At 39.6% G+C, this 12,097-nt stretch overlaps 1 protein-coding gene across 1 annotated transcript in view; it reads right to left on the minus strand.

The window, feature by feature from the left end:
- Positions 1-11,009, minus strand: part of LOC119741748 (furin-like) — a 48,851-nt gene extending 37,842 nt beyond the window's left edge. The window contains 7 exon segments of the mRNA XM_038217630.1: positions 1,932-1,948; positions 1,951-2,059; positions 3,436-3,455; positions 3,458-3,539; positions 8,644-8,745; positions 9,078-9,338; positions 10,799-11,009. Coding sequence (XP_038073558.1) covers positions 1,932-1,948; positions 1,951-2,059; positions 3,436-3,455; positions 3,458-3,539; positions 8,644-8,745; positions 9,078-9,287 — 540 coding nt within the window. The 5' untranslated portion in view covers positions 9,288-9,338; positions 10,799-11,009.
- Between the last annotated feature and the right edge of the window lie 1,088 nt (positions 11,010-12,097).

Here is a 12,097-nt window from a genome sequence, read left to right on the forward strand (position 1 = left end):
GAATATGGACAGCACCATGCACCGGTACATGTACTGTGGGGGGAAGCTCTTCAATTGGGCAAGATGGGGGAAATTTGAAAGTGCTGCTGCATGTAAGCACATAATTTACAGTGTAAATTTCACACATTTTCTTTTGGCTAACAAAGCCTCCATCCATTTCACTGAGACCATTAACATGCACAGCTTGTGTACACTCCAGATGCAGAATTTACTTAAAATACATGTAGGTACTAAACAAAAAGCTCCACGTGCGCATCGGTAATACCATGCCATCTTTGCAAGAAACTACCCGGTATATCGAGCTTAAAGTAAATGGTACCAGAATTGTTTTGCTACAGTACATCATGAAATAGCACCATGACATAATCTCTGTTGTGCAAGGACGTGTTACATGTAGGTACTGGTACCGTACTAGCAGAATGCTGACCAACTTTGCAAGGTAGGCTCGGTAGGGACACGTACATACCGGTATGTGGTGGTAATATCTAGCTTTTCCTCCCCCCCCCAACTTACAATGTACACAAAATTGTGCATTTATCATGTTCATATACCCGTAGGTCTACATGTAGACCTTCCTTTCTTCAAGTTGGTCACAATTTTGACATTTTTTTTTTTTAAGGAAAAGTTGTAGGGCTATACATTCTCAAATAATTTACTATTCTATTATTCGAAACTGCGTCTGACCGAATATTTGAATATCGCCGATCAAGTTTTACATGTGCAAGCTGCAACTGCGTGCCCCACTAGTCAAAAGTTGCATGCAAACCGCACCGGTTAAAATTGCATGTAGCAATCGATATTGTGGGCCACTGTGTTTTGCAGTAAGCATTTTATTACTGCCAAGGGCTAAAAGGACAGGAACAATAAAGTGCCGTCGACATTCGACAAAAAGTACCTTTAAAAAAATGGCATCTGACAAAGCATCACAACTTCACGATTACTTTAACATTACAGTCATGTGTGAACAGTACGTGCTTTGGGGTTTTTTCTTCCAATATTCGATCCAACAAAAAGCTATTCAAATATTCGATAAATGATCAAATATTGGGTATAATCGGGACAACCCTATAAAATTGTGACCACTTTGAAAAAAGGAAAACATTTCATTTTATTCAAAACAGGACCATTGGCATGGGCATTCTGTGGTTGAAAACCAATTTTATCAAATGCGATTTCACCATGTATACAATGTAGGCCTATGCATACTATAAATGTATTGTACAAATGTATCCAATGCATGCAACAGTTTTCTTTTTTAAGCACTGTAAAGTACGTGTACATGTATTGCAACTGCTTTGATAGTTTTGTTTATTTTACGATGTTTCAGTATGAACTACATTTCAAAATGCCACAAACAATATCTAAGCAAGAATACCGGTTTCTTTGAAAATAATGTATTGCTTTTGTAGTAACTTGATTTAAGTTTTCACCCTCCAAAAGTAAACAAATCAGCCATTAAAAAGTGCCTGTAAGCGATTGAAACCAGGAAGTACAGATACTTTCTGACATCATAAAGTGAGTTTCAGTTGAGTTTCGGGAGACATGAGCAAGAAAACGTCAAGGAAACGAATTGCAAATTCTCTGAAAAATGAAACTTGATCTGTGAAATTCTTTCTCTTTTTAGACAGTCAGACAACTTTCAGTTACAATCATCTGGAAAAGAAAATCATCATGTACATGTACATGAATATGTACCTACATGTACTTGTCGGAAAATGGTTAAAAAGTTAACATGAATCAGTGTAACAGAAAAAAATAAAATAGGTTGAAGATTTTCATTATGTCAAGGGACGAACAATGACATACACTTAGACATTTCTTTTTCAGAGTTACTTTAATTGCTCATGACTTGTGCAAGACTAACAATCTTTATTTAACTTGTGATTGACTAGCCTACAACTATGTAGAATATTTGAAATCTGTTTACTCACATAGTTGGCGCTCAGATCGGATGGTTTTTCTCGATTCCGTCGTCCAGAATTGACACCACGACGCCAGTGCCCGTGTAGCCTTTTTTCCAGGCTGGAATCACATTCATATCGAGGCCTGGTTCTCGTTGCTGTGTCGAGAAATTGAGACAAAATAAACGATTTGGCATGTTTTCACAAATTAACTCAGGAAACTATTTGAAAAGTTTAAAGTAAACTTAAAAAAACAATTTTCAGGCATGGGTGTCACTGTCATAAAATTATAAAATAAAATCTACAATCTGGACTTGTGTTGAATTTAAACTTGAAAACAACCTAGTACATAAATTTCACTAATTTAAACTAATTCCATAAATTGGGGTCAGATTTTGTGTGTGCCTGTTTCATCTGACATGTATTATAAGATTTTGTAATTCATGACACATTCTGACAGTGACAATCTCCGAAGAGTTAGACAATCTCCTTAGACAATCTCCCAAGAGCGCAAAGTATCTGCCAAACAAATAAAAATTAGTTCAAAGTCAATCTTAAAGGGAATGTACATCATTGGCTTTTGCTGTAATTTTCAGAAATGAACTTTTTGAGAGGTTAGCATAATAGATCAAATATTGTTACACTGACATTTTTGAAGTTTTGTGTTCGAAAAGGTTGGAAACACCAAGAAAAACAAAAATTTTCAAGTAGTCTGGTTCCCTGACTCCACAAAAAATAGAATAAATGAATTTTTAGATGATGCAAAATTGTAAGGCAAGGGAACCAGTCTAGCTGGCCTGCACTCGTTCATGAAGTCAACATGTAACCAATAGCAAACACAATTTGGACTGAAAAATGGTAAATTTGAAGCAGTAGTTGAAAAATAGTTAGGTTTTTCCAACGCTGGTCGGCCGACCACCGTTGGAAATGTTTACAAAAATACCCTTTTCTTGAAAATGACTTCACACCAGGTGCCATAATTTTACAAGATGCTTGAGACTGTCATTTACCAACATCCTAGTAAGGTATTTCGTAAAAACTTGGTAGTTTTACTTTTCGATGTTTGCAAATGTTGTATATTCCCTTTAATGATAATGATTACTTGCATGGCAAATTACCCAGGTCAGGTGTAACAGAGACACACACAAAATGTCACACTTTTGGACCCAACATTTATGGAGTGACCTATTTTTTGGGGGGCAATACATAGATTTTGGCAAGAATGAATTGACAGTTCTTCTGGTCATTGACTTAGCAAGATGATTTCAGATTCTTGACAATGATCTGCTAGTGGTTCTCAACAGTAAGGCCCCTCGCATGGAAATCACTCACTGGAGACAGGTTTTGTCAATTTAAATTCAGTGAAAATAAAAGTATGACACATGTCTGAACTGTGTACCTGTGCATATCACACAGGAACAAAGACCTACATGTACACGACACCCTCTGTGAGTGTGCACAGCTTTTAAAAGCTAACCAAACTTAACTTTTTGAAGTGAAATATAGCCAAATATATCTATCACCCAACACTTACAAGGTACCACAGCGGCCATTTGGATCGTTGAGCTGGGACCTGGCAGGCACAGCATTGTCTCTTTTACTTCTGCTCCTTGCCACCTGCTGCTCAACCCAATGCACCTGCATTCATGCATACAAAAAAAATGACAATAATTGATCGTTGGGCTTTACGCACCAGTCGAGTTCGTCCACAATTCCACCGCATGTCTGTTCACAAGTTTAACTCCGTCGCAATTCACAAACTTTTTTTTTGTCTGGTCACCAGTAACAGTGGATGAACAATAACAAAGGAATGCCTTGGTCATGGTTATTTTGAATAGCTTGCGAGTTGACTTAGGACTGCCAGATGACTTATGGAGTTGTGAGGACTTGTGATGCACTCAACTACCGTACATGTTCAACTCTGACGTTTCCAAGTGAAACCTTCACAATGGTGTACATTGACATTGTACTGGTACATGTACATTTTGTAACAATACACAGGCTTGGTATTGAGCTTTTATGAGTTTTAAGTTGAACTGCATGTACTCCCATAACAACGAACTACATGTACATGCAGGGTTCAACCTTAACTTTTTTGTTCACTAGCCAGCCGGGCTACTGAAACGGACTCTTAACTAGCCTGCGAGCATTTTCACTAGCCCGCATTCTTTTCTTATCTCAAATACAAAATGGCGTATTTTCAGGCTCAATTGTCAGTGTTTCTAATAAACAGATCCAATAATTTAACCTTTTAGAACAGTTGATAAAATCAGACACAAATTGATGGGGTTTTCTTTATGACTTGAATGATTTAATTCTAGTACGTTCCTGTCGTTCATCTTTGCCGTATCCTAATAATTTTTGACTCCCCAGCTAGGCTACTTAAGGAATAGTTTGACTAGCCGGCCGCTGTTTTGACTAGCAGGACAATTTTTTTGAATGAACTTGAAGAACTCATTAGCATTTTACAAAAAAAATCTAAAACGACTGGTGATAAGGACTGCATGCAATCCAGCCCGACTAAATCTAGAACCCATCGGCTGTAGGTAGGTACGTCTTCTTGTCGTTATACACTTTCATTCTCACGCAAGTACATGATGTGAAAACAAACGTGAACGAACAAGGAAGACCTTGGAACAATAATGCAGGATGTGGAAGGTCGTGCGTTTTTTAACCATCTCCAAGTGACTTCATAACATGTTTCCTTGAGGAATACCAAGATAAATTCCAACATTTATGTTTCTTAGGGTGATTGCGGTTAGAAATCATTGTCAAAAATGATAGCAGGTGAGACCCAGTGTAAAATGCCCATAGGTGGGCCGCGTGAGGGGTCCGGAAGCTCGCTGCGTGACCTTTTACTTCAGGCTCTCTCTATAAGAGACTGGACTGGTTGAGCTGGACTAAAAATAAGGTGTAATTTCTTCACATCGTTACTGGAATCCATGGGAGATCAGTGGATTCCACTGAATGGGCTACCCAGTTAAAATAAGAAATAAATAAACAAATGAATAAATAATAGTCAGAGATGAAACTAGCATTTGGCCAAAAAATCGGAAAAAAGCCGAACAAAAATGCGTGTCCGAAATCTGGGCCGCGCTGCCATTACACACATATACATGCATGTACAATACACTTCATGCCCAATTTCCGGACACCAACTCCTGCTATATTTTTGATTCAAACAAAATTTTACGATGAAAAAAAAAAACGGTCAGTGTTTTCATTGCATAAAATGCCTGAATTACGGTTAGAGTAATGGAGTCATCAATAAAGAAGTTCACTTCTTACTTGAGAAAGTCGAGGGAAAAGTCCGAAAGACAAGGGCACCGTTCATGCATGTCCATGATTCAACCACTTGCATTCACACATGGGAAAAAATCAGGCATTACCGTCTTTCTCTTCCAACAAATGCCAGTGAAATGTTTCACTAATGCTCTCTTCGCTATCCTCGAGATAATCATCATGATTTTTAAAGCATTGCATTTTGTACAACTAAATCTGAAACCTCCGAAAATCGCACAACATAATGATTTTATCCACAGGATCCTTCACAAGGCTACCCGTCCCGGCCGGCCATGTGCTAGCGCGGACGGTATGGTGGTGCGGTACGTACGCACGCTGGTACCATTGCATATTCGCACGCACGCGCGACACAGTGATTTTTCCATGTCGCCTGTCAATGTTTAACCATTTGTCCAGCCGGAGAAGGCTCCGATCAGTGTTATGCCCTGTGTTTCTACCGTTGAAACTCTCCAATAACGACTGGTGAAAGAGATTAAAACTACGTTCGCGATGATTTTAGCACGCCATTTACATCGACTTTTCTTCGAAATTATGATTGAAATAAAATGACATTTTGTGAAAAAATCATCAGAAAATCAAATTTAGTGGGACACACTGTAAAAAAAATTGGAAATTTCGTTGGAAAATTCAAAAAGTCGTTTTCCGATTAAAATCAGAAAAGTTTCATCTCTGAATAGTAGGCCTAAGTCTTTGTTGAGGACATTGTTTACACGGAACTCAGTGACTCAGAAAGTCGGTCGGTGACTCAGTCACTCAGACTCAAAGGACAATAAACTGGCCAAATGTGTCTAGCAAAACTAACTTTTCATAGCAACAATATGACATGCACATGTGTCTTTTCCTTGACACGATCACACGTGCACATACGGTACATGTACATCCGGGTAACAGCTACATGTTGTAGGATTGAACATGGGAAGTGCCATTCAAAACTCCATGTTGTTCAAGGGAGCATATCATGTACATGTACATGTACATGTGCAGCAATCAGCAACTTAGGTAACATTGCAACTCATGTGGCAATCACTTCACGTAAAATGCAGCACGGAATTGGCCCCACGAGAAAAAGTACTTTCAAAACATATTGCACTTTCACTGAGAACACCAAATAAACATGACCAAGGCAGCCAATACTGTCTGTTTTTCTGTATTCTTCCATACCAGCAACACACTGGCGACACATGTATCTCTTTCAAACTGATTAACTTAGTGTCATCCAGTATTACATGCATGACTGCATGTACATATAAACATCTTGAGCCCAATACTAGCACAGCTACATGTATTTGCATATGATACTAAACATGTAGGCTACAGGTCTGATTCTAACACACAGGAAATTGGCTCAATTTTCTCAGACTCGCGGCCAGTTTTCGATAAAAAATTTTGACTTTTTTTCTCCAAAACTTAATTACTGTATCTGATCACAGACAACAGCCTGGGAATATATGACTGTGTGACTGAACAGGTACAGCAATGCTGCTGCCTGTAGATAAAATATAGCTGATGAAGATTATTTTATAAAGTGCCAATCATGTCATTCTTGGTGATGAAAGTTGCAATTCTTTTTAATGAAACGAAGACAGAAATATCCGTACATGTTCCCGTTCTAAAATGTCATTTCAAGATTGGATCTTGACTTCAGGAAAGCCAGACAGAAAACACAGAAAGAAGCAACTTACGAAGACAACATGAAAACTTTTGTTTTATGCGTGAATATCTTCTATTTCCCTTGAATCTGAAAACGTCTCTTACAAACTTGTTTCCTCAAAAACAAATTGATTATGGAAACAGTTGCATGCATCTACCATTGTCCGTGATAAGTTTAACTGTAAAGTTTACATTTCATTGAATAAGGGAGTAAATGTGTACGTTTGTCGTTTAAAACTAGCTAGGGGCCTGGAGCTGGACGCGGACAGTGACCTAGCTTTCGGTCAGAAAGTCAAAACAAGTCAAAAACTTGACAAACATCCAACGATTTTGTTCAACAATTTGAACTTAATGTTTTGTGAAACACCTCTCTGGTCATGTTTATGATTCATGTGTCTCGCACACGTCCCTGTAGTGCTAAATATCTCCTATGAAAACTGGTACGTGTGAGGCGCATACTGCATGACGTGGTGCAGACCGCGTTGTTTTACGGGCGGTTTTTCGACGGCGGCTCTTGACCAATAGAAATTGGTAAACTGTCTTGAGCAGGTATTTACTGTATGTAAATGCACTTTAAAGCCAATAGGACCATTTACATTAGAGGGATTACTGTACTTATTTTCTCCTTTTTGTCTAGGCTGAAGTGAGATCTGAAAAATAAGGCATACACATACAGCATCTGTACATGACTCAAACTTTGAATTCATCACAAGCAACCTAAAATGACTGTTGTTAATCAGTTACATGTACGTCATTATTTGTTGGACATATCACTCTCAGTAAGATTTGAGGCTTTGCGTGGTGGAGATACTAAATAATGAGAAATTATTCTTAGTTGCGAAATTATTCGCACATGGTGTTTCCGCAAACCTTTCATTATTTACATATCACTCTCCTTCAGACTGCATACATGTTTGTAAAACATTTGTAATAAAATTTATGCAACTGACCAATTTTAAACAAATTGTCTGTACCAATTCTAATATTATGCAAAGTAACATACTCCAGTGTTGGGCATTCATGTCGGCTACGGCAGCCACACTGCCGTAGCCGACATGACTGACTGACGTGAAGTCATGGCTGACTTCACGTGGGAAGATCATTTTGATCTTTTTAGTACTTACATTGTAAGGCCCAAGTTATTTTTGATTGGCAAAAGTGAAACGTTTCTAATGTTGCTGCTGTGATTTTGTTGAGATTATTTCTTTGGACTGAAAAAAAAAAATTGATTTCTGTTTATATTTTGTTGAGTTGGTTTTATGGCCATGCAGTTAGAATAGTATCCATGATTAATGTTGCAAATAAAATTGACATGATGCAAAGCCTTAAATTTTGGTTTACCCTTTTTTCATGAACTAACATTCGTACCAGTTTCACTCTGTCATTAGGCTTGGTGCCCTCATCAACGGCCATGGAGCACTAGGAAACTTCTCTAGGCCAAAGTAGCCTGGCCCACCAAATGATGAATTTTGAACCCGATACTCCTCAATTATGGGCTCCGTGCACCAACAAAAGAGGGCGCCCTATTACCTAGCAACGACGTCCCATGGGCGGGACATTTAGCTGGTTGACGCGCACCGTTCCTTGTGTAAGACGCACGTACACCAGGGGATTTGTACTTTGTACAGCCGCGCGTCGCAGCAAAATTGCAGTCAGGCAAGATGGCGTCGGTCGGTCACCCCCAACTGTACTTTCTTTGCCGGTGAGGGGGTACTTGTGAACAGAGCGGATACATGTAGGTACATACTCCCAAAGTATAGGTACATGTACATATATACGTAAAACTTACATGTTCTTCTTTTTTCAGATGTAGATGCCTCTCTGTGTTAGCACTGAGGGATCTTTTATCCACGGCATGATGATCCAAAAAATGATAGTGGTTATCAAAAATCTGTCAAAGAAAAGTAGCGGAGAAAAGAATGTTACGAGAACGGACATCATTTGTATAAATAGTGTGAGGTTCGATTGAGAAATCAATAATTTTTTTAGCGTTTCAATCTGTTTTGCTTACTATTTGTTGCTCCTTTTGACGCTGCACATGTATGTCTAGTATTTGGCATTTTTGTCTGTTTTGATTAGTCGTTAGACCAAGCAAAAAAAAAAAAAAGAGAGTTTCTCGACTGGCCTTAAAACGAACACACTTTTTGAAATGCCTTAATTAATTAATTTACACACAAAAAACTAGAAGACCATGTTCTGCCAGAAAAATCCCACCAAGCTTACCTTGCCTAGATTGAGAAAGCCGTGCTTTTGGGCCAGTTCATCCGCCTTGTCCACGCCACCAGAGATGTGGACTGCATAGGTATTGGTGAACACAGGCTGGTTGGACCTGAACCTAGAATCGGGCCCGTTTGGGGATGAGCTCAGGCATACAATTTGCAAGGAAAGTACAAATAGTACGCTCAAGGGCAACGTTCTGATTTCACGGGCCATTGTCACCGCGGAATCGGCAAACGTCCTAACGGAGGGTCAATGTTTGCTCACCTGCAGATAGAAACACAACCATTGGCAAAACACAACATGAGAAATGACTGGAAGTGACACAGATTATTTATAGATTTAAAACATCAAGACTTGAATAGTTATCACTTGCAGACGTTTGTTTTTTTAGGTTTGCAGAACCGCTTTACACTTTTTTTTCACAAAATTACAACTCTCTGATTCCTTTTTGTTTTTTTTTAAGAAACTGCTCATTAAATGTTATCCCAATGCTGCCCAATGGCTGTTTTTTTGAAACACCAAAACTACATGTAGGTTATGGCTACAGGCTTTATGAAAACGGACTTCGACTGCGACTGTGTAGTTATGGGCCACGTTCGGTACATGTACGAGAGAACAGAAATCCACTTTTAGGTTTTGGGATTATTGGGATAGAGGAGGGTAGGGTTTTGATTTTCTTAGGGAAAGGTTTTGTTAAATTGAAGATGACGACAAAACACAACACCAAAGTTTAGTCTAAAGTAAAAATGGCAGTCACTGCGACGCATCGTGAATGCGTAACACCGCAATGATTAGCATTTCATCAACCATGTCAACTGTAAAATGGGCAAGAGAATTGCATTTTCTACCGAAAATTGTGGTTCAAAATTACGGCAGTCGTGAAGTGTAACTGTAAGGCCCCTGTTTTGTTTTGATCAAATTAGAGTCACAAATGTTTTTTATTGCTCAAAAATCACCTTTACAATCAAAAGCAGACTTTTCTCAATTCTAATGACACCCGTTTAGCAAACAGTTTTATGGGGTAGAAATCACGATTTTCCTGGGCGGTTTGCGCCTTGCAATTCAGCGCGCCGTGCGTGCCCACGGTAAATCGTCATCTTTATTTTTGGTTCATGTGCTTTCATCGTCATTTTACTCCCAAATTTCCCTCAAAAATCAAAACCCTACATGTACTCTCTATCATGTCTATCTATGACTTACCTGTTTACTGAGAATGTCGTCAACTAGGTTGGTAGGTCCAATAATTTTAAAGTGGATTTTGTTCCCTTATAAGAATCGGGCCCTACACTGCACAATCGCCAAAATTACAACAAAAGTATCAACTACATGTATCATGCCATTCATGGTCTATCATGTCTATTCATGATCACAAGTCAATCAAGCTACTGACTTGTTCCAGCTTCACGTGTCATATTTAAATCAAGTTTGAGTTCAGCAATTTTTTATTTATAATTAAACTCCTACATGTGTTGCTATTGTTTGTTTGTGCTTTTAATATTCCCCATTCTGATCTTTACAGCACGACTGTTTCCCTGAATCACACGGCCTTCATCGTGTCCGTAGAAACCAGACTTGATCCGGAAGTAACGAGAAGGGAATGCCGTAACCCGTCACGTCTTTCCCGTATGGTAACCGCAGCATGACGACACAACGTAGGTACAAGTACGGTCCGGAAACGCAAATTGCAACCAAATTGAACAGGAATTTTGTAATGAAATACTCACGATTACCGAAATGAAGACCAGCTGCTGAAAGCCGACACACGGCACATACAGACGAAGATGAGCGTCACAGCAAGATCCTCAGCAAGGACGGAAAAAAATGAACCATAAATGTGGCCAAAATCTTCAGTAAATGCTAGCGCGGTTGTCTGTACATGTACGTTCTTTCGTTGTACATGTCATAGTCTTCGTTCAAGGTGCTGTTGCTTTTCTTGCATGCTTGGAATAGATCGATCATGCGCAGCGTGTATATAGCGCCCTCTTGCGAAGTTTAGCTGTGCTGCAGTGGATGCACTAGACTGGAACTTTGCACTAGCGATGTGTGATTTGCCTACTTTGAAGTACTGCAAAGGAATGCAATAACATCATGATGCATACCATATCTGATAGTATAACTGGATGCAGGGGCGTCAGTCGCTTCGAGGGGGGGGGGGGGCATACCTTGATCAGTACTGATGCGAGCGCGAAGCCCTTACGGCGTGGGCTTCGGGGCCCGCTTAAGTGGCCCGAAAAAAATTGGATTCCAAATGCTCTGTGGTGGGATCTGAGGCTATTTCTTACCACTTTCCGCCATGCTTTAACGAATAGTTTCTAAGCAAAATATAGTTATTTGAGCATCGTTTTCGAGGTTGGAGTCATTCAATCAGCTACCGGTATTCTGAGCTATAGTCCGCTTAAGGGCCCCCCCCCCAAAAAAAATTGATTATATTTCTTTTGATTCTAGATACTCTGTGGGTGCGATTTGAGGCAATTTCTGACAACTTAAACCAATATTTTCTTAGCAAAAGATAATAATTTAAACAAAATTTTCGAGGTTTTCTCAGCTATAAAGGCATAGGGTTTGGGGCCCACTTAAGGGCCCCGAACAATTTTGGATTCTAAAAATGCTCTGCGGTGCGATCTGAGGCAATCTCTGACCACTTTAACCAATAATTATCTTAGCAAAAGATAATACATTGTAATTTAAACATAATTTTCGAGGTTTTCTCAGCTAAAGGCATTGGGTTCGGGGCCTTAAGGGCCTCGAAATATTTTGGATTCCAAATGCTCTGTGGTGCGACCTGAGGCAATTTCTGACTCACTTTAATTACTAGTTTCTTAAAAAAAGATACATTGTAGTACGAGTTCAAAAATCTGGGGGGGGGGGGACATTTGATATTGTGTCCCACACCCTTCAAAGAGTAGGGGGGGGGGGGATATGTCCCCCTGTCCGTCCCCCCCCCCCCGGATTGACGCCCATGATGTCTGGATGCACTTTCCGATCCGACGCGGTGGTGGGGGGGGGGGGGGGGGGGGTGGGGG

The sequence above is a fragment of the Patiria miniata genome, unplaced genomic scaffold, assembly GCF_015706575.1.
Source record: "Patiria miniata isolate m_02_andy unplaced genomic scaffold, ASM1570657v1 HiC_scaffold_5, whole genome shotgun sequence".
Taxonomy (NCBI): domain Eukaryota; kingdom Metazoa; phylum Echinodermata; class Asteroidea; order Valvatida; family Asterinidae; genus Patiria; species Patiria miniata.